General features: G+C 44.8%; 2 protein-coding genes across 6 annotated transcripts in view; one reads left to right on the top strand and one right to left on the bottom strand.

Annotated features, from left to right (window-relative positions):
• The first annotated feature begins 1,099 nt into the window (after positions 1 to 1,099).
• Positions 1,100 to 22,309, top strand: part of C8H10orf143 (chromosome 8 C10orf143 homolog) — a 61,394-nt gene continuing 40,184 nt past the window's right edge. For 3 of the 5 annotated variants that reach the window (XR_008504907.2, XR_010127491.1, XM_054503521.2), the window contains exon 1: positions 1,101 to 1,238. Coding sequence is in view for 2 of the 5 variants with exons in the window: in XM_054503521.2 (XP_054359496.1) it covers positions 1,170 to 1,238 (69 nt within the window). In the remaining 3 variants the exon portion in view is untranslated. Of the gene's footprint in view, positions 1,239 to 22,309 lie in introns of all 5 variants that reach the window. The other 2 variants (XR_010127490.1, XM_063670408.1) reach the window with 1 other exon arrangement.
• Positions 3,049 to 6,205, bottom strand: LOC129045164 (cTAGE family member 2). Its single transcript, XM_054503520.2, has one exon. It carries the CDS (start codon positions 5,916 to 5,918, stop codon positions 3,594 to 3,596), a length of 2,325 nt encoding a protein of 774 aa, XP_054359495.1. The 5' UTR covers positions 5,919 to 6,205; the 3' UTR covers positions 3,049 to 3,593.

The raw sequence follows: 22,309 nt of genomic DNA, 5'->3' as shown, positions 1-22,309 counted from the left end.
GAAACTTACACTGGGCAAGGACAACAGGAAGAAAATAGCCCCCACGAACCCAACTCGCTTTTTATCTAGAAGAAAAATCTTTCCCAAAACTCTGCCTCAACAGACCTCGCTTACTTCTCCCTGGCCCGTACTAGGTCATGTGCCCATTGCTAGCCAATCGCTGGCAACAGATTGGCCCCGTTTTAATTCATCCAAAAAAGGCGCCGGTCTGGGCGGTTTGGAGCAGTCAAGTGAGCTCCGTGCTAAGGGAGGAGGGGCCTGGACATGCGGCTGCCGGAGTCCGGGCCTCGGTGCCCTACGATGAAGGCTCAGTGGGTGCTCAGCACCGCGCCGGGCCAGAGTCTGAGCCGCCGCCGGCTGTGGACGGTTGGTTGGCTGAATCCCCGGCAGGGGCCAGGCGGAGCGAACATCACCGCGGCAACTGCCTCCACAGCACACACTCCCAACAGTGGCTGCGCTTTTCCCCTTCAGCACAGCGCAAAGGCCCCGGCAGCTCAGCACCTGCGACCTCCTAGTGCCCTCCAGCCTACGAAGAAGCAGAAGTGCTTCCGGGGCCTCCCAACCAGCAGCCACCAGCCACAACAGCCGTGCGCCGCGCGGGGCTTGCTTGAAAGCTCTCCGCCTTCCCACCGCGGCCACAGCAGCTCCCACCCGGAAGCGAGGCAGCCCTGCGGACCAAAACTCCCAAAAACACCCGCTGTCTCGCTCAAGCTAATTGACCCGCTGCGCCATCTATTAGCCAACCAGCCACAGGGAGACGGCTCCCCACGAGGCCTAACAACCAATCATAAGACAGAGGAGGCGGGCGCTCCTCCAGCCGATCCACGGGGTGTTGTCAAAAGTTTGGCGGGATCCTGAAAGAATGCTCTCTTTAGAGCCCCACGGCTGCTCCTGTGACGGGAGAAGCGACAAGCAGGGATATGCAGGGACCTCTCTGCGAAGTAATGACTTGGGGCAGACGGACAACGCCCACAGCGTCCCAATAGTCCCAGAAGACTCTGGTCTCTGCTACTTCTGCCTGCGGTCCTCGCCTTGGTGCTCTCGCGCTTCCCGCGGCGTCCCGTCCCTCCGTCTCCTTATTGGCTCCCCAGGGCCTTGTGCGGAAGGGGGCGTGGTGCGCGGGTCTCGGCCAGGCCTGAGAGGCCGGGAGGGTTTGACCCTCGAGCTGCATGGACAGCTTAGCGCTCGGCCGCTGGCGACGGCGGAGGGCGGAGGATCTGCAGGTTCCGGGGGACGTGGTGAGCCCCCGGGGCCTGGGCGTTAGGGACGGGAGGGCGGATGGCTCCTGGGCGGGTTCCCACCGCGCCTCGTGTTTGCCGGCGCGGCCCTGCCTGTGAGGAGGCCTGGCCCAAGACACTCGCACGCGCGCGCACCTCCCTGGGAGGGCGTGCCTGGGTGGGCGTGGCCCGTTATGGGCGTGGCCTGTTAGGGCGGGGCTGTGACACCGCCCTCCCGGTTGCGCGCCTGCGCGGACGCGCGCGGAGCTCGGGCACCTTCTTGACCCACACGCTCAGTGGGGCTCCAGACCCAGGCTCCCTAAAACATAGGCCGGGACTCACTGCAGGACCTCGGGTGCTTGGTATCCGTGTCATGTCTTCTGCCGTCTACACTTGACTGTTCCTGAGTCTCGTTCACTGAGCGCCTGCCACGTGCCAGGCCCAGGGCTGGGTGTTGGGGGACGGGTACGTGGGGAGCGAACACGCGCAGAAAATTACCCGGCATTGAGCGTGTTAGTGCTTCTTGGGCTGAGTCCATTAACTGATGAGAAGAGGGTAAGATGAGATGGTAATGGGGAGACTTGCACAAGATCCCAGGGTGGGTGGGTAAGTCAGGTATGTGTGAGACTTGAAGGATGACCAGGGGTAGGCAGGTTGGGAGGTGACAAAAAACAGTGTTGGAGGAAGGAGCTTAGCGTCTTAGGGGCACTGAAAGAAGTACTGCAGGATTGGAGCTGGAAGACAGAGCTGCTTGGCATTACTGTATTTTATCTTCCACCTCTGCTTGCAAATTGGCTAGTTCTTACTTAACCTCATTTATTTCAAAGTTCCTTGCTAGGGGCAGCAGTGAGCAGCCAACATACCGCATATTTGCTTTTTTTTTTCTTCTAGAGCTACACAGGCTTGGTAAGTGCAGGATCCGTCTTCCCAGTTAATACAGGCAGCATTTTTTTAGATGTATTTACTGCGCAGCGGGAATGACTAGCTTTCTACCCTGCACCATCTCTTTCCTCACCACCCACTGCCTGGCCGTGAAGCCAGTACCACTTAGGTTTCTGTCACAGCCGCACCCCTCCTCCAGGTACCAATTGTAATATTAACAGGGTGCAGGTTACCCCAGTAATATAGTAATAATATGGTATAGTAATGTAGTATAGTAACAGTGTAGTACAGTAATATAGCAGGTTAGGGTGCTTTTGTAACCAAGAGCCTTCAAAGCACGCTGGCTCTAACAAGATGGAAGTTTCATTCTCCTGCACAGAACAGCATGGAGGTGAGCAGTCCAGTGGGGCGGAACCCAGGGTCACTAAATACAGGCGTAGGGCTGGTGGCACCCAAATCAGGGAATATGCAGGGACCTAGGTTCCTTCCCCTCACACCATCCCCTGGGTATTACCCTCCTCTGCATAGCCAAGGGTGGCTCACCACTACCTTGCTACCAGATGGCAGGAAAACAAACAGAAAAGTGACATGATTATGCTGATGTGTTGAGACCTTACTCCACTGCCTTGGAAAATGAAAGGTGCGATCAGGGTGCAGGCAGGGAGGCAAGGCTTGTGGCTACAGTAGTATGTCAGAGGAGAAGTGGCAGAGGCTTGCACAAGAGAGGGCAGTGGGGTGGTGACACTAGACAGACGTGACTGTATATTTAGAGGGAGAGCAGATGGTCTCACTGATGGAGTGGCAATGGCAGGGTAATGTGAAGAGTGGAGTCCAGGGTGTTGCCGGGGTTGACTTGAGCCCTGGGAGGGCAGTACTGCTGTTCCTTGAGAGAAGAGTGGTATGGAGGCAATGAAGAGCTCCTGTTAGGCCATGCTGTGTTTTCTGCGACTTTGAGACATTTAGTGGAGACATGGCAAATACTGCTAGTGATTGAATGGTTACCATGTGGATTATCTGAATTTTTTTAATCAACTAAAATTGATTTAAGCATAAAGTTACTTTCACATTTGTCTACACCTACAGTAAATACAGTTGTTGGCATAAAGACACAGCCTTTAGAATTTAAAGCCTCCCCACCTGCAAGATTACATATGTAAAACACCCACTGTTGTTTCTATAATAGTGGATTAATCAAATTAAAATAGTTATACTATCTAGAATAAAATACAGTGGAAATAATTTACTTATAAGATTCATATTTAAATCATCCTTATTTACAAAATACTATCCTAAGAATTATAATTCCATTAAGTTTCAATTTGAGCAAAAGTGTAATCACTTAAGTAACAGCAGTTACTTAAAATGAGATCAGTCAGAATTACTTTTGAAGACAGCAAAAATATTGTCAGGTATCTTGCTGCAGTTTTGGATGTTCAGTAGCAGGCTCATTTGAAGGTGGAATCAGCCCTGAAGGGAACTAACTCACTTCTACCTTCAGAATGTGGGGGTGGGGGGAAAAATCCAGGTCTTGAGGGGAAGGTAAGGAGGAAAACCCCTCAGTGGATAGATATTTCTCATTGCAAATGGAGCATGTGGTGGACCTGGGAAATCCCTTGGTGGAAGATAACCTGGTGAAGCTCCAAACCCGGTTCCTGGAGGAGGTGGGGGGAAAGGAGGTCCTCTTCTCATGAACGGGGCCCTTGTATCCACTGGAAACAATGGACCTCTGACTGGGGCAAGAGGTGGAGGAACAAAGCCAGGGCCAGTTGCTTCATTTTCAGCAGGGAGAGATGAATCAGGGATATTTAAATTGCCAAGATCATCTTTGGTATCATTTCTACTGGATTCCATTTCTGAAGGCATTGACCCATCCATTTTATCCAAAGGAGGCATATTAAAACTTCTGAGTTCTGCTGGTCCAGACAGTCTACCAGAGTTAGAATAAAATCTGTCTTGCCTTTGTGGAGGAAGAGCTGAATCAAGATATGATTGCCCTGGTGGAGGAAACATCATCCTACGGTCTTGTTCCCTCGGAGGTGACAGGGGCCCAGTGTCAGAAGGAGACCTGTGAGGATCGGTTAACCTCTCACAGCTTGATTCTCCTCTTTCCTTGGTAATCTGATGGTCCAGAGGATTTTCTGGGCCTCTTGAGCCTCTTCCTTCTCCCACTGGAGGCAAAGGTGAAAGTCTGAGTGGACCCTCCAACAGAGTTGCGGGAGAGAGAAAAGCTCTCGTTTCAGATGAAGGCCGACCCAATGATGAGGAACCATATGGGGAATGCTCTCTGCCAAATGCTGTATTTGGAACATCGAGTGCATAAGGATCTTTCTCTAAAAGTTCAAATTTAAACTCTGTTTCAGTTAATTTTTGTCTGTTGTGAGCATTTTCTTTCCTTAAATCATTGAGGTTTCTTTCAGCAGTCCAAGCTGCCAACCAATTATGATGCGCTTTTTTCTCATGGGAAATAATCTGCCGTTGATAATAATGAATAGTTCTCTCCAATTCTTCTTCAAGATCTTTGGCTTGCTGTCTGTAGGTCTCCAGCTCTTTGGTGGCATGGCTGATCTTTTTGTCTACCTCGGAAAGTTTCTCTTCTTTCTCTAACTGGTTATTTTCCTCTACTGTTAATTTCCTGTAGAGTTTCATTTCATTTTCTTGATAGAATTCAGTCATTACTTTAAGTTTCTGTTGAAGCTTCTGATTCTCACTTTCTGAATGTGTGTTTTCTGACTGCAAAGATGCTTGTTCAGTCTGAAGATTTTTAATATGCTCTGTAAGCTCTTCCTTTGTTTTATCAATTTCAGATAACTGGATATAAATTTGGTTTCTTTCTCCTTCTAAGGTTTTTAAAGAAGCATTTAACTTAGCAGCATGAATCAGTTTCTTCAAAGCTCCTTTTGGAGGATCATCTAAGTAAGCACCATCTTCTGATTCACTGTTCACTTCTAAGTTATCATCATCCGTTACGTCTTCTCTAAGCCTAGCAGTCCAATCTTTCATCTTTAGCAAGCGTTCAGTCAGAGTCTTGATGTGATTTTCTTTATCATTTAGAACTTGTTCTGCATGTACTTTGGAGTCTTCAAATGTTATTTTCTGTTTATTAAGTTCACTCACTTGTTCGTTCCATACTTCAGCTTCTTGCAAAAGCTGTTTCTGGCTTTCCTGAAGTTGAGAATTTTCATTCAAAGCGTCTTTTATTGCTATCTTCAGTTGTTTTTCAGTCATTTGAAATCTCTTGAAGATCATTTTGGCTTCAGTTACTTGTGATTTGAGGGATTTTGACTCATCTGCTAGAGGCTGTATCCTTTTTGAAATATCCGCCATCAATTCATTTTGTTGAGAATGTTTAGATTTCTCTTCTTTTAACTCTTTTTCTAGACAGAGTATTTCATGCTCAAGTTCAGAATTGGACCTGTTCAGCTTTTCACAGATTGCCTCCAAACTTTGTGCTTCTGTTGCCGCCTTCTCAAAGCTGGCATCCTCTAAAGATGACACTACTTCATAGTCTTCATACTCTTTTTGAACAAGGCTAAATTTTTCAAGTAGTTTACATTTTTCTTCAATTAGTCCAGAAAGCATTATAGCAAGCTTTTTCTCTCTTCCCACATAAAGCTGACTCCTAACCGATCTAAAACTTCTCCACAGAAAAAGGAGAACAGCAAAAAATGCAGCAACAGCTGCACATATCACCAATTTCCATGGAAAACCATGAGGATTCGAATCCAGTCTCATACTTTCAGGCGGCGCTGCCACAACCCTGTGTAGGTCCTCCAGGACCAGCCCCAAGTATCGCTGAGGGGTAGCCCCTGGCTCCTCCATAGCGCTAAGGCTGCTCTGGCGGTCGCCACAGTAACCCCGGCCTCAACAAGCAGCGGAGAACTCAGAACCCGAATCCGTACCCGGCAACCGGAGCGGACCATTGTGGAGCCGGCTGCGGGGGGGAGCTGGGGGTTGCGGGCGCTCACAGGCCCACGCTGCCCACCCCAGCCCCATTGTTACACTACATCCTAAGGTAGCACATGTTGGACCCAAGCAAGCCCCACCCCTCGGTTTGGTTTTGGCCAGGCAGCCGTAGGGAGGTGGGGAGTTTTGTTTTGTTTTTTTTGGGGGGGGGGGACGGAGTCTCACTGTGTCGCCCAGGCTGGAGTGCAGTGGCATAATCTTGGCTCACTGCAACCTCTGCCTCCCGGGTTGAAGCGATTCTCCTGCCTTAGCCTCCGGAGTAGCTAGAATTACAGGTGCCCGCCACCATGCCCAGCTAACTTTTGTATTTTTAGTAGAGATGAGGTTTCACCATGTTGGCCAGACTGGTCTCGAACTCCTGACCTCAGGTGATCTGCCTTCCTCAGCCTCTCAAAGTGCTGGGATTACAGGCGTGAGACACCGTGCCCATCCTGGATTATCTGAATTTATAGCACAACACTGCTAAATTATTCCCACGATACAAAGGAGGCAACTGAAACACGGAGGGGGTAATTAACTGGCCTAAGGATACACAGCTAGTAAATGGTGGAACTAGATCTTAAATCCAAGCCATCTGGCTCCAGAGCCTGCCCTCTTAACCACAGGGCTACACAGCTTCCCATGTGGCATTTGTGGAACTAAAATACAAAGCAGGCCGGGCGCAGTGGCTCATGCCTGTTATGCCAGCACTGTGGGAGGCCAAGGCAGGCTGATCACTTGAGGTCAGGAGTTCCAGATCAGCCCCGCCAACATGGTGAAACCCTGTCTCTACTAAAAATACAAACATTAGCTGGGCTTGGTGGCACGCGCCTGTGATCCCAGCTACTCGGGAGGCTGAGACAGGAGAATTGCTTGAACTCATGAGGCAGAGGTTGCAATGAGGCGAGATCACACCACTGCATTCCAGCCTGGACGAAAGAGTGAGACCCGTCTCAAATAAAAAAGTAAAAATAAAATATACCCACAAAGCTTCACAATGAAGTCCTAAATTGACCATCGTGTGATGCTGTAGGCTGTCAGGGAAGGGGAGCCAGAGGTCATTATTGATCAGAGCCAACAGGGAAGGTTTAATGGAAGACACCCTGAATGATCTATCAGGTTGGAATTGCTGAAATTGAGTGCCAGGCTTCAGGTTGCAATACTTCTTGACTTAGCAAAGAATAATGAGTTGGGTATCTTATTGGCATGGTGTATATTGCCTCTTAATTTGATAAAATTTTGTTTATGTTGTATTGTGTCCTAGTCTTTAATAATCCAGATTGAGTTCAATAAAGTATCCAAGTTCTACCAAGTTTTCTGTCCTCTCTCTGCCTCTCTGTGTATTTCTCTCTCACAGGCGTCTCCAGAATTTGGTTACTGAGGAACGGTAACTAGTTTCTTACTTCTGTTCACAGCCTAGAGGCTCTATACTCTGCACATAACCACCAGCAAAGTTTTGGAAAACACAGCAGCCAGGACCCATCTCTGTAGTGACTTTGCAGGTGATTCTCGGGCAGGGCCAGAGTGAAGCACCTCTGCTGTGATGTGAGTGTCTTATCACTGTGCATTTCCTTGCAGTCCAGTTAGCTAGCGTGGTCACATGTGTCATAGTTCAATGACAGTAGTGTTTTATCGTTTCCATTGGGCAGACATGTTTTGAGCACCTGCTGTGTCTCAAGCCCTGTCCTAGGCACTGGGGATGAGATGAAGAAAAGATGAGTAGAGGCCTTGCTTACGTTTATCCTGCAACTCATGATGAAGCTTACTCTGCAACTCCAGTGCTCGGCTTTTTACACAGTAAGTGCCCCTGCTTACCACACCCTGGCCACACTCATGTCTTTCAGATTGAAAGTTGCCTGCCTAGAACGCCTAAAGATTCAGGTCCACTCAGTCTTTCATCTCTGCTGAGACTCTCCTCCCTAAAGAACTCACTGAAGACCAGGTTTCTTGGGTAGAACAAGAAACCTGGGCTGGAAAATCAAGTTGATATATATATATATTTTTTTTCTGGTGTCATATGAGTTGATTCAGGATCCTTCTTTCTAGCTTTTTTTTTTTTTTTTTTCTTTTTGAGACAGAGTCTTGCTCTGTTGCCCAGGTTGCAGTGCAGTAGAGCGATGATGGCTCACTGCAGCCTCAATCTCCTGGGTTCAAGCGATCCTCCTGCCTCAGCCTCCTGAGTAGCTGGGACTATAAGCAAGCATCACCACACCCAGCTACTTTTTTAAAACTTTTTTGTAGAGACGGGATCTTGTCATGTTGCCCAGGCTGGTCTCAAACTCCTGGGCTCAAGTGATCCGCCTGCCTTGGACTCCCAAATTTCTGGGATTACAGGCATGCCACTGCACCTGGCCTCATGTACAAGTATGTATGTATGTATTTATTTATTTACTTATTGAGGCAGAGTCTCGGTCTGTCACCCAGGCTGGAGTACAGCAGTGCCATCTGGATTCACTGCAACATCTGCCTCCTGGGTTCAAGCAATTCTTCTGCCTCAGCCTCCCAAGTAGCTGGGACTGCAGGCGTGTGCCAGCTAATTTTTCTAATTTTAGTAGAGATAAAACTAAATACCCAAAGGAAAAGGCAGAGAATAAAAAAATCAAGACTCAGCTGTGTGTGGTAGCTCAACACCTGTAATCCCAGCACTTTGGGAGGCCGAGGCAGGCAGATTACCTGAGGTCGGGAGTTCAAGACCAGTCTGACCAACATGGAGAAACCCCGTCTCTACTAAAAATACAAAATTAGCTGGGCATAGTGGCACATACCTGTAATCTCAGCTACTTGGGAGGCTGAGGCAGGAGAATCGCTTGAACCCGGGAGGCAGAGGTTGCAGTGAGCCGAGATCGCACCATTGCATGCCAGCCTGGGTGGGCAACAGGAGCAAAACACAATCTTTAAAAAAAAACAAGACTCAATTATAAGTCCATCTATAAGAAACTCACTTTAAATATAAAGATACAATAGATAAAAAATAAAAGGATGCAAAAAAAAATCATGCTAACACCAAAAGAAAGGTGGAGTTGCTATATTAATAAAAGACAAAGTCAATTTCAGGGTAAAGAATATTACCATGGATATAAAAGGTGATTTCATAGTGATTAAAAAAGTCAGTTCATCAAGAGGACATAAAATTCATCAATGTTTATGCATCTAATAACAGAGCTTCAAAATACATGAAGCAAAAACTGATAGAACTGCAAGGAAAAATAGACAAATCCACAATTATATTAGTAAGTTTCAGTGTCTTCTCACAAAAATTGATAGATACATGAAGAAAATTACTAAGGATATAGAAAATTTAAACTACTGGCCAGTGCAGTGGCTCACGCCTTTAATCCCAGCACTTTGGGAGGCTGAGGCAGGCGGATCACTTGAGGTCAGGAGTTTGAGACCAGCCTGGCTAACATGATGAAACCCCATCTCTACTAAGAATACAAAAAATTAGCTGGGTGTGGTGGCAGGCGCCTATAATCCCAGCTACTCGAGGCTGAGGTGGGAGAACCACTGGAGGCAGAGGTTGCTGTGAGCTGAGATGGCGCCACTGCACTTCAGCTTGGGTGGCAGAGTGAGACTGTCTCAAAAAAAAAAAAAAAATTAAAATTAAAAAATAAACTATCAAACCACCTGACTTACTTGGAATTTATAGAACTCTTCACTCAAAAACAACAGAATACAAATTTCCCAAGACTAATCATATTTTGGGCCATAAGAGAAGCCTCAATAAACATAAGCTGGGACTACAGGCACGTGTCACCCCATCCCGGCTAATTTTTGTGTATTCTTGTAGAGACAGATTTTCACCACGTTGTCCAGGCTGGTCTCAAACTCCTGGGTTCAAGCATTCTGCCTGGTTTCAGCCTCCCAAAGTGTTGGGATCACAGGCATGAGCCACCATGCCTGGCCTCAATTTTTTCTGCCTGAAGGAATTTTTTTTAAACATTTCTTATAGGACAGGTTTGCTGGTGCTAATTTTTTTTTTAACTTCTATATCCTGAAAAAGTCTTTTTTTTTTTTTTTTTTGAGACGGAGTCTCGCTCTGTCACCAGGCTGGAGTTGCAGAGAGCTCACTGCAACCTCTGTCTCCTGGGTTCAAGAGATTCTCCTGCCTCAGCCTCCTGAGTAGCTGGGACTACAGGTGCCTGCCACCATAGCCAATTTTTGTATTTTTATAGAGATGGGATTTCACCATGTTAGCCAGGATGGTCTCAATCTCCTGACCTCATGATGCGCCCGCCTCCACCTCCCAAAGTGCTGGGATTACAGGCATGAGCCACTGCGCCTGGCCAAAAAAATCTTAATTTTATCCTTATTTTGAAAGATATTTCCACTGTGTGTGGAATTCTAAATTGATAGGTTTTTTTCTTTCAGTAATATAAAAATGTTGCTCCACTGTCTTGCCACAGTTGCTTCCAATGAAAGATCTGCAGCCACCCTCTCTCTTCTCCTCAGTGTTGAACGTGTCTCTTGTCTCTGGCTGCCTTTAAGGTTGCCCTTGACCTGTGGTTTTGAACTGCTCATCACGTGCTCTCATATAGTTTTCTTCATGATTTTGTGCTTGGGTTATTGAGATTCTTGGATCTCTGGGTTTATAGTTTTCATCAAATTTGGTACACTTTCAGCCTAGATAAATAGATAAGATTTTTTTTTCCAGACAGAGTCTCTGTTGCCCAGGCTGGAGTACAGTTACACAATCTTGGCTCACTGCAACCTCCGCCTCTCAGGTTCGAGTGATTCTTCTGCCTCAGCCTCCCAAGTCGCTGGGATTACAGGTGCGCTCCACCACACTCTGCTAATTATTTGTATTTTTAGTCGCCATGGGGTTTCACCATGTTGGCCAGGCTGGTCTTGAACTTCTGACCTCAGGTGATCCACCCACCTCAGCCTCCCAAAATGCTGGGATTATAGACGTGAGCCACCTTGTCCGGCGTCAGCTATTATAGCTTTCAATATTTTTTCTGTCCCTTTTCTCCCCTCTCCTTCTAGAACTCCCACTACACATCTGTTAAGCTTCTTGATAGTTGTCCCACAGTTCCCTGATGCTATGTCTACTTTTAAAAATCTCTTTTCTGTGTTTGATTTCTGATCGTTTCTACTGCTGTGCCTTCAAGTTCATGAATCTTTTTTTCTGCAATGTCTAGCCATCCACTAATTACATCCAGTGCATTTTTAATCCCAGACATTATAGCATTTGATTTGGATCTCGTAACATTTGATTTTTATCTTTTAAAAAATATCTTCCATGTTTTGTTTAATATTTTGTACATATACAGTTATATTAACTCTTTTAATATTCTTCTCTGCTAAATTTAACATCTGTGTCTGTTCTTTGGCAGTTTTTGTTTTTGAGACAGAGTCTCCCTCTCTTGCCCAGGCTGGAGTGCAGTAGCTCACTGCAACCTTCACCTCCCAGGTTCAAGCAATTCTCATGCCTCAGCCTCCCGAGAAGCTGGGACTACAGGCACGCGCCACCACACCCGGCTAATTTTTGTATTTTTAGTAGAGACGGGGTTTCACCATGTTGGCCAGGCTGGTCTCGAACTCCTGACCTTGTGATCCACCCACCTCAGCCTCCCAAAGTGCTGGAATTACAGGCATGAGCCACTGTGCCTGGCCCTATTTTGTCCATTTTTGGTCAGTTCATGCAGGAGAGTAAATCTTGTTGGTCCAGATTGGCCCGAAGAGGAAGTTGGATAATACAGTTTGGGTCAGAGTTTAAAAGAAAATGAAGCCCGGGCGCAGAGGCTCACACCTGTAATCCCAGCACTTTGGGAGGCTGAGTTGGGTGGATCACAAGGTCAGGAGTTCGAGACCAGCCTGGCCAACATGGTGAAACCCCGTCTCTACTAAAAATACAAAAATTAGCCGAGTGTGGTGGCGCGTGCCTGTAATCCCAGCTACTCAAGAGCCTGCGGTGGGAGAATCGCTTGAACCCGGGAGGCAGAGGTTGCAGTGAGCCAAGATCACGTCACTGCATTCCAGCCTGGGTGACAGAGTGAGACTGTGTCTCAAAAAAAAAAAAAAAAAGAAAAGAAAAAAGAAAAAAAAATTAGGTCGAGCGTGGTGGCTGTAATCCGTGCACTTTGGGAGCCTGAGGCAGACAGATCACTTGAGGTCAGGAGTTCAAGACCAACCTGGGCAACATGGTGAAACCCCGTCTCCACCAAAAAATACAAAAATTAGCTGGGCATGGTGTCACATGGCTATAGTCCCCAGCTACGCAGGAGGCTGAGGCAGGAGAATCACTTGAACCCACGAGGCAGAGGTTGCACTGAGCCGAGATCATGCCTCTGCACTCCAGCCTGGGCGACACAGTGAGACTGTGTCTCAAAAAAAAAAAATAAATAAAAATAAAAGAAGAAGATTCAGAGTTAAATTTCCTTGTTTTACACCATTGGTTGCAGATTTTATAGCTCATCTGCTGAGTGAGATCTTTGCTGTGAGAACCTAGTAAATAACCAGCTGATGATGCAGCCCCTGACAGAAGCCGTCATTTTGCCTTCTGTGGTCACTCTTCTCCTTCTAAATAATTATCACCCATTCCTCAAGAAGCAAGGTATTTAATTCTCTCACCCATTTTGTATTTTGGAAACAATCTGTTGAGCTATATTATACTGTTTGTTATACTCAGTTTAATGAGATTCCACTATCCTCCCATCTAGATATAGGAAATTGATGGATGATAATTCATGTTTGGTTACAACCCTAATACAGGTGTTCACCCTGCCAGTTATACCCACACTCAATCATTTCTTTTTTTTTTTTTTTGAGATGGCGTCTCCCTCTTTTGCCCAAGCTGGAGTGAAGTGGCATGATCTTGGCTCACTGCAACCTCCGCCCCCTGGGTTCAACTGATTCTCCTGCCTCAGCCTCCCTAGTAGCTGGGATTTTACAGGCGTGCACTACTACGCCCGGCTAATTTTTGTATTTTTAGTAGAGATGGGGTTTCTCCACATTGGCCAGGCTGGTCTCGAACTCCTGATCTCAGTGATCCACTCACCTCGGCCTTCCAAAGTGCTAGGATGATAGGCATGAGCCACCGCGCCCAGCCAGTCATTTCTGATTTTTGGCAGGTTTCTTTATATATGACACAGAAAGTCACAATGAGGTTAGGATCGGCAAGGAGGCCATTTTCTGTGGTTAGCCACCTCTTCAGGTGTCTGTTGTGTCCAGCACTGACCCTGGAAGGACTCTGCCTTGGCTTCTGGTTCTGTAATTACCAAGTGCCCAGAACTGAGCGGGGCACATAGTAGGTATTCAGGAAAGGCTTTTTGGTTGACTGACACGTGAGGGTGTGCGTGTGTTTAACTGAGAATTGGTGAAAGGAGGATTAAGCAAATGCAGAAAATTGTTGGTATTTTCAAAACATCTTTGTTTAGGGCAAATTATAATTCATTTGGGGAAAACGCCATCAGCATGCCACATGGCACCCTTCATTATCATCACCTAGCTACCATCTTTTTAGATTTCTCTCTTGGCAGTTATCAAGACCATGTTATTTGGGTTTAGAGTTTTTTTGTTTTTGTTTTTAGAGACAGAGCTTCCCTCTATCATCCAGGCCTTAGTGCAGTGGTGCGATCTCAGCTCACTGCAACCTCCACCTCCTGGGCTCAAGTGATTCTCATGTCTCAGCCTCCAGAGTAACTGGGACTACAGGCACGTGCCACCATGCCCAGCTAATTTTTGTATTTTTAGTAGAGACAGGGTTTCCCTATGTTGGCCAGGCTTGTCTCGAACTCCTGGCCTCAAGTGATCCTCCTGCCTGGGCATCCCAGAGTGTTGGGATTACAGGTGTGAGTGACCGTGCCTAGCCAGGTTTAGAGTTTTTTTTTTAAGTGTGTAATTAAGTGGTTTTTAGTAAATTTACAGCTGTGCAACTATCACCACCCAGTTTTCATTCTCTTCACTTCAGAAAAATCTCTGGCCATTGGCAGTCACTCCGTTCACACCCCTAGCTCCAGGCAACCACTGACTGACTTTCTGTCTCTGGATTTGCCTTTTCTGGAACTTTCCTGTAAAGGGAGTCATACCTGATAGGGTCTCCTGCAGCTGGCTTCTTTCAGTTTGCATCATGTTTTCAAGGTTCATCCAGATAAAGCATAGATCAGTAGTGTGCTCCTTTTTATGGCTGTTTAATATTCCATTGTGTGAATAGAACACGTTTTGTTTATCCATTCATTTTCGTTATGAATAGTGCAGAAAATTCTGAAAATTCACATAGGTACCGATCATTGTGTGAACATATCTCTTAGATGGATACTTAGGGCTGAAATTGCTGGTTTCTATGGTAAATTTATTTTTAACTTTCTAAGAAACTGCCAAAATATTTTCCAAAGTGGCTACACCATTTTGCATGCCCACTACCAACATATGAGGGTCCATGTTGTCCACACCCTCATATATGGTCATTCTAGTAGACACAGAGCAGTATCTCACTGCAGTTTTTAGTTTTAATTTTTTTGTAGAGGTGCAGCCTTGCTATGTTGCCCAGGCTGGTCTCAAACCCTGGCCTCAAATGATCTTCCCAAGTCAGCCTCCCAAAATGCTGGTACAGGCATGAGCGCCCATGCCTGGCCATCACTGTAGTATTGATGTTGAGCATCTTTTCATATACTTATTGACCTTTCGTATATCTTCATTGGGGAAATTACTCTTCACATCTTTTGCCCCTTTAAAAAATTGTGTTGTCTTTTTGTCAAGTTGAGTTTTTAATATATTCTGGGCTGGGTGCAGTGGCTTATGCCTGTAATCCCAGCATTTTGGGAGGCTGAGGCAGGAGAATCGCTTAAACCCAGGAGGCAGAGGTTACAGTGAGCTGAGATCGCGCCACTGCGCTCCAGCGTGGGTGACAGAGCGAGACTCTGTCTCAAAAAAAAAAATAAAAAATTAAAAGTAAATTAAATTTTATATATATATATTTTCTGGATACTTGTATCATATATATGATTTGTAAACATTTCTTCACAAATGTGGCTAGTCTTTTCACTTTCTTTTTTTTAAAATATATTTTAAGTTTTGGGATACATGTGCAGAATGTACAGGTTTGTTACATAGGTATACATGTGCCATGGTGGTTTGCTGCACCCATCAACCCATCATCTATATTAGGTATTTCTTCTAATGCTATCTGTGCCCTAGCCCCCCCGCCCCCTGAAAAGCCCCGGTGTGTGATGTTCCCCTCCCTGTGTCCATGTGTTCTCATTGTTCAACTTCCACTTATGAGTGAGAACATGTGGTGTTTGGTTTTCTGTCCTTATGATTGTTTGCCGAGAATGATGGTTTCCAGCTTCATCCATGTCCCTGCAAAGGACATGAACTCATCCTTTTTGAGGGCTGCATAGTATTCCATGGTATATATGTGCCACATTTTCTTTATCCAGTCTATCATTGATGGGCATTTGGGTTGGTTCCAAGTCTTTGCTATTGTGAATAGTGCTGCAATAAACATACATGTGCATGTGTCTTTATAGTAGAATGATTTATAATCTTTTGGGTTTATACCCAGTAATGGGATTGCTGGGTGAAATGGTATTTCTGGTTCTAGATCCTTGAGGAATTGCCACACTGTCTTCCACAATGGTTGAACTAATTTACACTCCCACCAGCAGTGTAAAAGCGTTCCTGTTTCTCCACATCCTCTCCAGCATCTGTTGTTTCCTGACTTTTTAATGATCACCGTTCTAACTGGCATGAGATGGTATCTCATTGTGGTTTGGTTTGCATTTCTGTAATGACCAGTGATGATGAGCATTTTTTCATGTTTGTTGGCCTCATAAATGTCTTCTTTTCAGAAGTGTCTGTTCATGTCCTTTACCCACTTTCTGATGGGGTTGTTTATTTTTTTCTTGTAAATTTGTTTAAGTTCCTTGTAGATTCTGGATATTAGCCCTTTGTCAGATGGAGAGATTGCAAAAATTTTCTCCCATTCTGTGGGTTGCCTGTTCACTCTGATGATAGTTTCTTTTGCTGTGCAGAAGCTCCTTAGTTTAATTAGATCCTATTCATCAATTTTGGCTTTTGTTGCCATTGCTTTTGGTGTTTTAGTCATGAAGTCTTTGTCCATGCCTGTGTCCTGAATGGTATTGCCTAGGTTTTCTTCTAGGGCTTTTATGATTTTAGGTTCTATGTTTAAGTCTTTAATCCATCTTGAGTTAATTTTTGCATAAGGTGTAAGGAAGGGGTCCAGTTTCAGTTTTCTGTATATGGCTAGCCAGTTTTCCCAACACCATTTATTAAATAGAGAGTCCTTTCCCCATTGCTTGTTTTTGTCAGCTTTGTCAAAGATCAGAAGGTTGTAGATGTGTGGCGTTATTTCTGAGGCCCTTGTTCTGTTCCATTGGTCTGTATGCTGTTTTGGTACCAGTACCATGCTGTTCTGGTTACTGTAGCCTTGTAGTATAGTTTAAAGTCAGGCAGCATGATGCCTCCAGCTTTGTTCTTTTTGCTTAGGATTGTCTTGGCTATGCGGGCTCTTTTTTGGTTCCATATGAAATTTAAAGTAGTTTTTCTAATTCTATGAAGAAAGTCAATGGTAGCTTGGTGGTGATAGCATTGAATCTATAAATTACTTTGGGCAGTATGGCCATTTTCCCGATATTGATTCTTCCTATCTATGAGCATGGAATGTTTTTCCATTTGTTTGTGTCCTCTTTTATTTCCTTGAGCAGTTGTTTGTAGTTCTCCTTGAAAAGGTCCTTCACATCCCTTGTAAGTTGGATTCCTAGGTATTTTATTCTCTTTGTAGCAATTGTGAATGGGAGTTCACTCATGATTTGGCCCTCTGTTTGTCTATTATTGGTGTATAGGAATGCTTTTGAGTTTCGCACATTGATTTTGTATCCTGAGACTTTGCTGAAGTTGCTTATCAGCTTAAGGAGATTTTTGGCTGAGACAATGGAATTTCCTAAATATACAATCATGTCATCTGCAAACAGAGACATCTTGACTTCCTCTCTTCCTATTTGAATACCTTTGTTTCTTTCTTTTGCCTGATTGCCTTGGCCAGAACTTCCAATACTATGTTGAATAGGAGTGGTGAGAGAGGGCATCCTTGTCTTGTGCTGGTTTTCAAAGGGAATGCTTCCAGCTTTTGCCCATTCAGTATCATATTGGCTGTGGGTTTGTCATAAATAGCTCTTATTATTTTGAAATACATTCCATCAGTACCTACTTTATTGAGAGTTTTTAGCATGAAGGGCTGGTGAATTTTATCAGAGGCCTTTTCTGCATCTATTGAGACAGTCATGTGGTTTTTGTCATTGGTTCTGCTTATGTCATGGATTACGTTTATTGATTTGTGTATGTTGAACCAGCCTTGCATCCCAGGGATGAAGCCAACTTGATTGTGGTGGATAAGCTTTTTGATGTGCTGCTGGATTCAGTTTGCCAGTATTTTATTGAGGGTTTTCACATCAATGTTCATCAGGGATATTGACCTGAAATTTTCTTTTTTTGTTGTGTCTCTGCCAGGTTTTGGTATCAGAATGATGCTGGCCTCATAAAATGAGTTAGAGAGGAGTCCCTCTTTTTCTGTTGTTTGGAATAGTTTCAGAAGGAATGGTACCAGCTCCTCTTTGTACCTCTGGTAGAATTTTCCTGTGAATCTGTCTGATCCTGGGCTTTTTTTGGTTGGTAGGCTATTAATTACTGCCTTAATTTCAGAACTTGTTATTGGTCTATTCAGGGATTTGACTTCTTCCTGGTTTAGTCTTGGGAGGGTATATGTATCCAGGAATGTATCCATTTCTTCTAGATTTTCGAGTTTATTTGTGTAGAGGTGTTTATAGTATTCTCTGATGGTAGTTTGTATTTCTGTGGGATCAGTGGTGGTATCCCCTTTATAATTTTTTTTTTTTTTTTTGTGAGACGGAGTCTCGCTCTGTCGCCCAGGCTGGAGTACAGTGGCACCATCTCGGCTTACTGCAAGCTCCGCCTCCCAGGTTCATGCCATTCTCCTGCCTCAGCCTCACAAGTAGCTGGGACTACAGGTGCCCGCCATTACACCTGGCTAATTTTTTATATTTTTAGTAGAGACGGGGTTTCACCTGTGTTAGCCAGGATGATCTCGATCTGACCTCGTGATCCGCCCGCCTCGGCCTCCCAAAGTGCTGGGATTACAGGCATGAGCCACCGCTCCCGGCCCCCTTTATCATTTTTTATTGTGTCTATTTTGTTTTTCTCTCTTTTCTTCTTTATCAGTCTGGCTAGTGGTCTATTTTGTTAATCTTTTCAAAAAATCAGCTCCTGGATTCATTGATTTTTTTGAAGGGTTTTTTTGTATCTCTGTCTCCTGCTAGCTTCTGAATGTGGTTGCTCTTGCTTCTCTAGTTCTTTTAATTGTGATGGTAGGATGTCAATTTTTGATCTTTCCCACTTTCTCCTGTGGCATTTAGTGCTATAACTTTCTCTCTAAACACTGCTTTAGCTGTGTCTCAGAGATTCTGTTACATTGTGTCTTTGTTCTCATTGGTTTCAAATAACTTATTTATTTCTGCCTTAATTTCGTTATTTACCTAGTAGTCATTAAGGACCAGGTTGTTCAGTTTCCATGTAGTTGTGTGGTTTTGAGTGAATTTCTTAATCCTGGGTTCTAATTTGATCGCACTGTGGTCTGAGAGACTGTTATGATTTCTGTTCTTTTGCATTTGCTGAGGAGTGTTTTACTTCCAATTATGTGGTCAATTTTAGAATAAGTGCAATGTGGTGCTGAGAAGAATGTATATTCTGCTGATTTGGGGTAGAGAGTTCTATAGATGTCTGTTAGGTCCACTTAGTCCAGAGCTGAGTTCAAATCCTGAATATCTTTGTTAATTTTCTGTCTTGTTGATCTATCTAATATTGACAATGGGGTGTTACAATCTCCCACTATTATTGTGTAGGAGTCTAAATCTCTTTGTAGGTCTCTTAGAACTTGCTTTGTGAATCTGGGTGCTCCTCTATTGGGTGCATATATATTTAGGATAGTTAGCTCTTCTCGTTGCATTCATCCCCTTACCATTATGTAATGCCCTTCTTTGTCTTTTTTTGATCTTCATTGGTTTAAAGTCTGTCTGAGACTAGGATTGCAACCCTGTCTGCAATCCTATCAGAGACTAGGATTGCAACCCTGCTTTTTTTGCTTTCCGTTTGCTTGGTAAATATTCCTCCATCCCTTTATTTTGAGCCTATGTGTGTCTTTGCAGGTGAGATGGTCTCCTAAATACAGCACACCGATGGGTCTTGACTCTTTATCCAGTTTTCCAGGCTGTGTCTTTTAATTGGGGGCATTTATCCCATTTATGTTTAAGGTTAATATTGTTATGTGTGAATTTGATCCTGTCATTATGATGCTAGCTGGTTATTTTGCCCGTTAATTGATGCAGTTTCTTCATAGTGTTGATGGTCTTTACAATTTGGTATGTTTTTGCAGTGGCTGGTACCAGTTTTTCCTTTCCATATTTAGTGCTTCCTTCAGGAGCTTTTGTAAGGTAGGCCTGGTGGTGACAAAATCTCTCAGCATTTGCATGTCTGTAAAGGATTTTATTTCTGTTTCACTTATGAAACTTAGTTTGGCCAAATATGAAATTCTGGGTTGAAAATTCTTTTCTTTAAGAATGTTGAATATTGGCCCCCACTCTCTTCTGGCTCGTAGGGTTTCTGCTGAGAGATCTGCTGTTAGTCTGATGGGCTTCCCTTTGTTGGTAACCCAACCTTTCTCTCTGGCTGTCCTTAACATTTTTTTCTTCATTTCAACCTTGGTGAATCTGATGATTATGTGTCTTGGGGTTGCTCTTCTCGAGGAGTATCTTTGTGGTGTTCTCTGTATTTCTTGAATTTGAAAGTTAGCCTGTCTTGCTAGGTTGGGTAAGTTTTTCTGGATAATATCCTGAAGAGGGTTTCCAAGTTGGTTCCATTCTCCCCGTCACTTTCAGGTACACCAGTCAAATGTAGGTTTGGTCTTTTCACATCGTCCCATATTTCTTGGAGGCTTTGTTCATTCCTTTTCATTCTTTTTTCTCAATCTTATCTTCATGCTTTATTTCATTAAGTTGATCTTCAATCTCTGATATCCTTTCTTCCATTTGGTTGATTCGGCTATTGATACTTGTGTATGCTTCATGAAGTTCTCATGCTGTGTTTTTCAGCTCCATGAGGACATTTATGTTATTGTCTAAACTGGTTATTCTAGTTAGCAATTCATCTAACCTTTTTTCAAGGTTCTTAGCTTCCTTACATTGGATTAAAACATGCTCCTTTAGCTCAGAGAAATTTGTTATTACCCATCTTCTGAAGCCTACTTCTGTCGATTCATCAAACTCATTCTCTCTCCAGTTTTGTTCTCTTGCTGGCGAGGAGTTGTGTTCCTTTGGAGGAGAAGAGGCATTCTGGTTTTTGGAATTTTCAGCCTTTTTGCGCTGGTTTTTCCTCATCTTCGTGGATTTATCTACCTTTGGTCTTTGATGTTGGTGACCTTTGGATGGGGTTTCTGTGTGGATGTCCTTTTTGTTGATGTTGATGCTTTCTCTTTGTTAGTTTTCCTTCTAAGAGTCAGGCCCCTTTGCTGTAGGTCTGCTGGGGTTTGCTGGAGGTCCACGCCAGACCCTGTTTGTCTGGGTATCACCAGCAGAGGCTGCAGAACACCAAAGATTGCTGCCTTTTCCTTCTTCTGGAAGCTTCATCCCAGAGGGACACCTGCCAGATGCCAGCTGGAGCTCTCCTCTATGAGGTGTCTCTCAACCCCTGCTGGGAGGTATCTCCCAGTCAGGAGGCACAGGGGCCAGGGACCCACTTGAGGAGGCAGTCTGTCCCTTAGCAGAGCTTGAGTGCTGTGCTAGGAGATCCGCTGCTCTCTTCAGAGCCAGTAGGCAGGAACGTTTAAGTCTGCTGAAGCTGTGCCCGTGGTCGCCCCTTCCCCCAGATGCTCTGCCCCAGGGAGATGGGAATTTTATCTATAAGCCCCTGACTGGGGCTGCTGCCTTTCTTTTAGAGATGCCCTGACCAGAGTGGAGGAATCTAGAGAGGCAGTCTGGCTACAGTGGCTTTGTCAAACTGTGGTGGGCTCCACCCAGTTCGAACTTCCTGGAGGCTTTGTTTACACTGTGAGGGGAAAACCACCTACTCAAGCCTTGATAATGGCAGATGCCCCGCCCCCCACCAAGCTCAAGCATCCCAGGTTGACTTCATACTGTTGTGCTGGCAGTGAGAATTTCAAGCCAGTGGATCTTAGCTTGCTGGGCTCCTTGGGGTTGGGATCCACTGAGCTAGACCACTTGGCTCCCTGGCTTCAGCCCCCTTTCCAGGGGAGTGAATGGTTTTGTCTCACTGGTGTTCCAGGCACCACTGGGGTATGAAAAAAAAATTCCTGCAGTTAGCTTGGTGTCTGCCCAAATGGCCACCCAGTTTTGTGCTTGAAACCCAGGGCCCTGGTGGTGTAGGCACCCAAGGGAATCTCCTGGTCTGTGGGTTGCAAAGACCATGGGAAAAGCATAGTATCTGGGCTGGAGTGCACCGTTCCTCATGGCACAGTCCCTCATGGCTTCCCTTGGCTGGGGAGGGAGTTCCGTGACCCCTTGTGCTTCCCGGGTGAGGCGATGCCCCACCCTGCTTCAGCTCTCCCTCCATGGGCTGCACCCACTGTCTAACTAGTCCCAGTGAGATGAGCCAGGTACTTCAGTTGCAAATGCAGAAATCACCCGCCTTCTGCATTGATCTTGCTGGGAGCTGCAGACTGGAGCTGTTCCTATTTGGCCATCTTGCCAGCCTCCACTTTCTTAATGGTGTCATTTGAAGCCCCAAACCTTTGAATATTGATGAAATCCAAATTTTCAACTTGTTTCTTTTAGGGATCATTCTTTTGGTGTTGCATCTGAGAAATATTTGCCTATTCCAAGATCATAAGGATTTTTTTTCCCTATGTTCTCCTTTAAAAATTTTATACTTTTAGTTCTTACATTTAGGCTTCTGATCCATTTCAAGTTAATTTTTGTGCATGATATATGTCAAGAACCCAACTTTATCTTTTTATATGTGGATATTGAATCATGTCGGCACCATGTCTTCTAAAGACTGTTCTTTCTCTGTTGAATTTTCTTGGCACCCTTGTCAAAGATCATTTGACCATAAATATAAGGGTTCATTTCTGGACTCTCAGTTCTGTGCCATTGACCTGTATGTTCATCCTTATGCCAATACCATATTGATTACTGGAGCTGTATATTAAGTTTCTATTATATTAAGTTTTGAAGTCTTTTTTATACATTGTTTAGTTTCTAGTGTTTCTTTAGTTGTATTTT

This window comes from Pongo pygmaeus, chromosome 8 (genome assembly GCF_028885625.2).
Source record: "Pongo pygmaeus isolate AG05252 chromosome 8, NHGRI_mPonPyg2-v2.0_pri, whole genome shotgun sequence".
Lineage (NCBI taxonomy): Eukaryota > Metazoa > Chordata > Mammalia > Primates > Hominidae > Pongo > Pongo pygmaeus.
This window is presented reverse-complemented; position numbering and strand designations above follow the sequence as displayed.

Coding starts and splice junctions, on each gene's coding strand:
- LOC129045164 (XM_054503520.2), bottom strand. CDS start 5,918: ATGGAGGAGCCAGGGGCTACCCCTCAGCGATACTTGGGGCTGGTCCTG.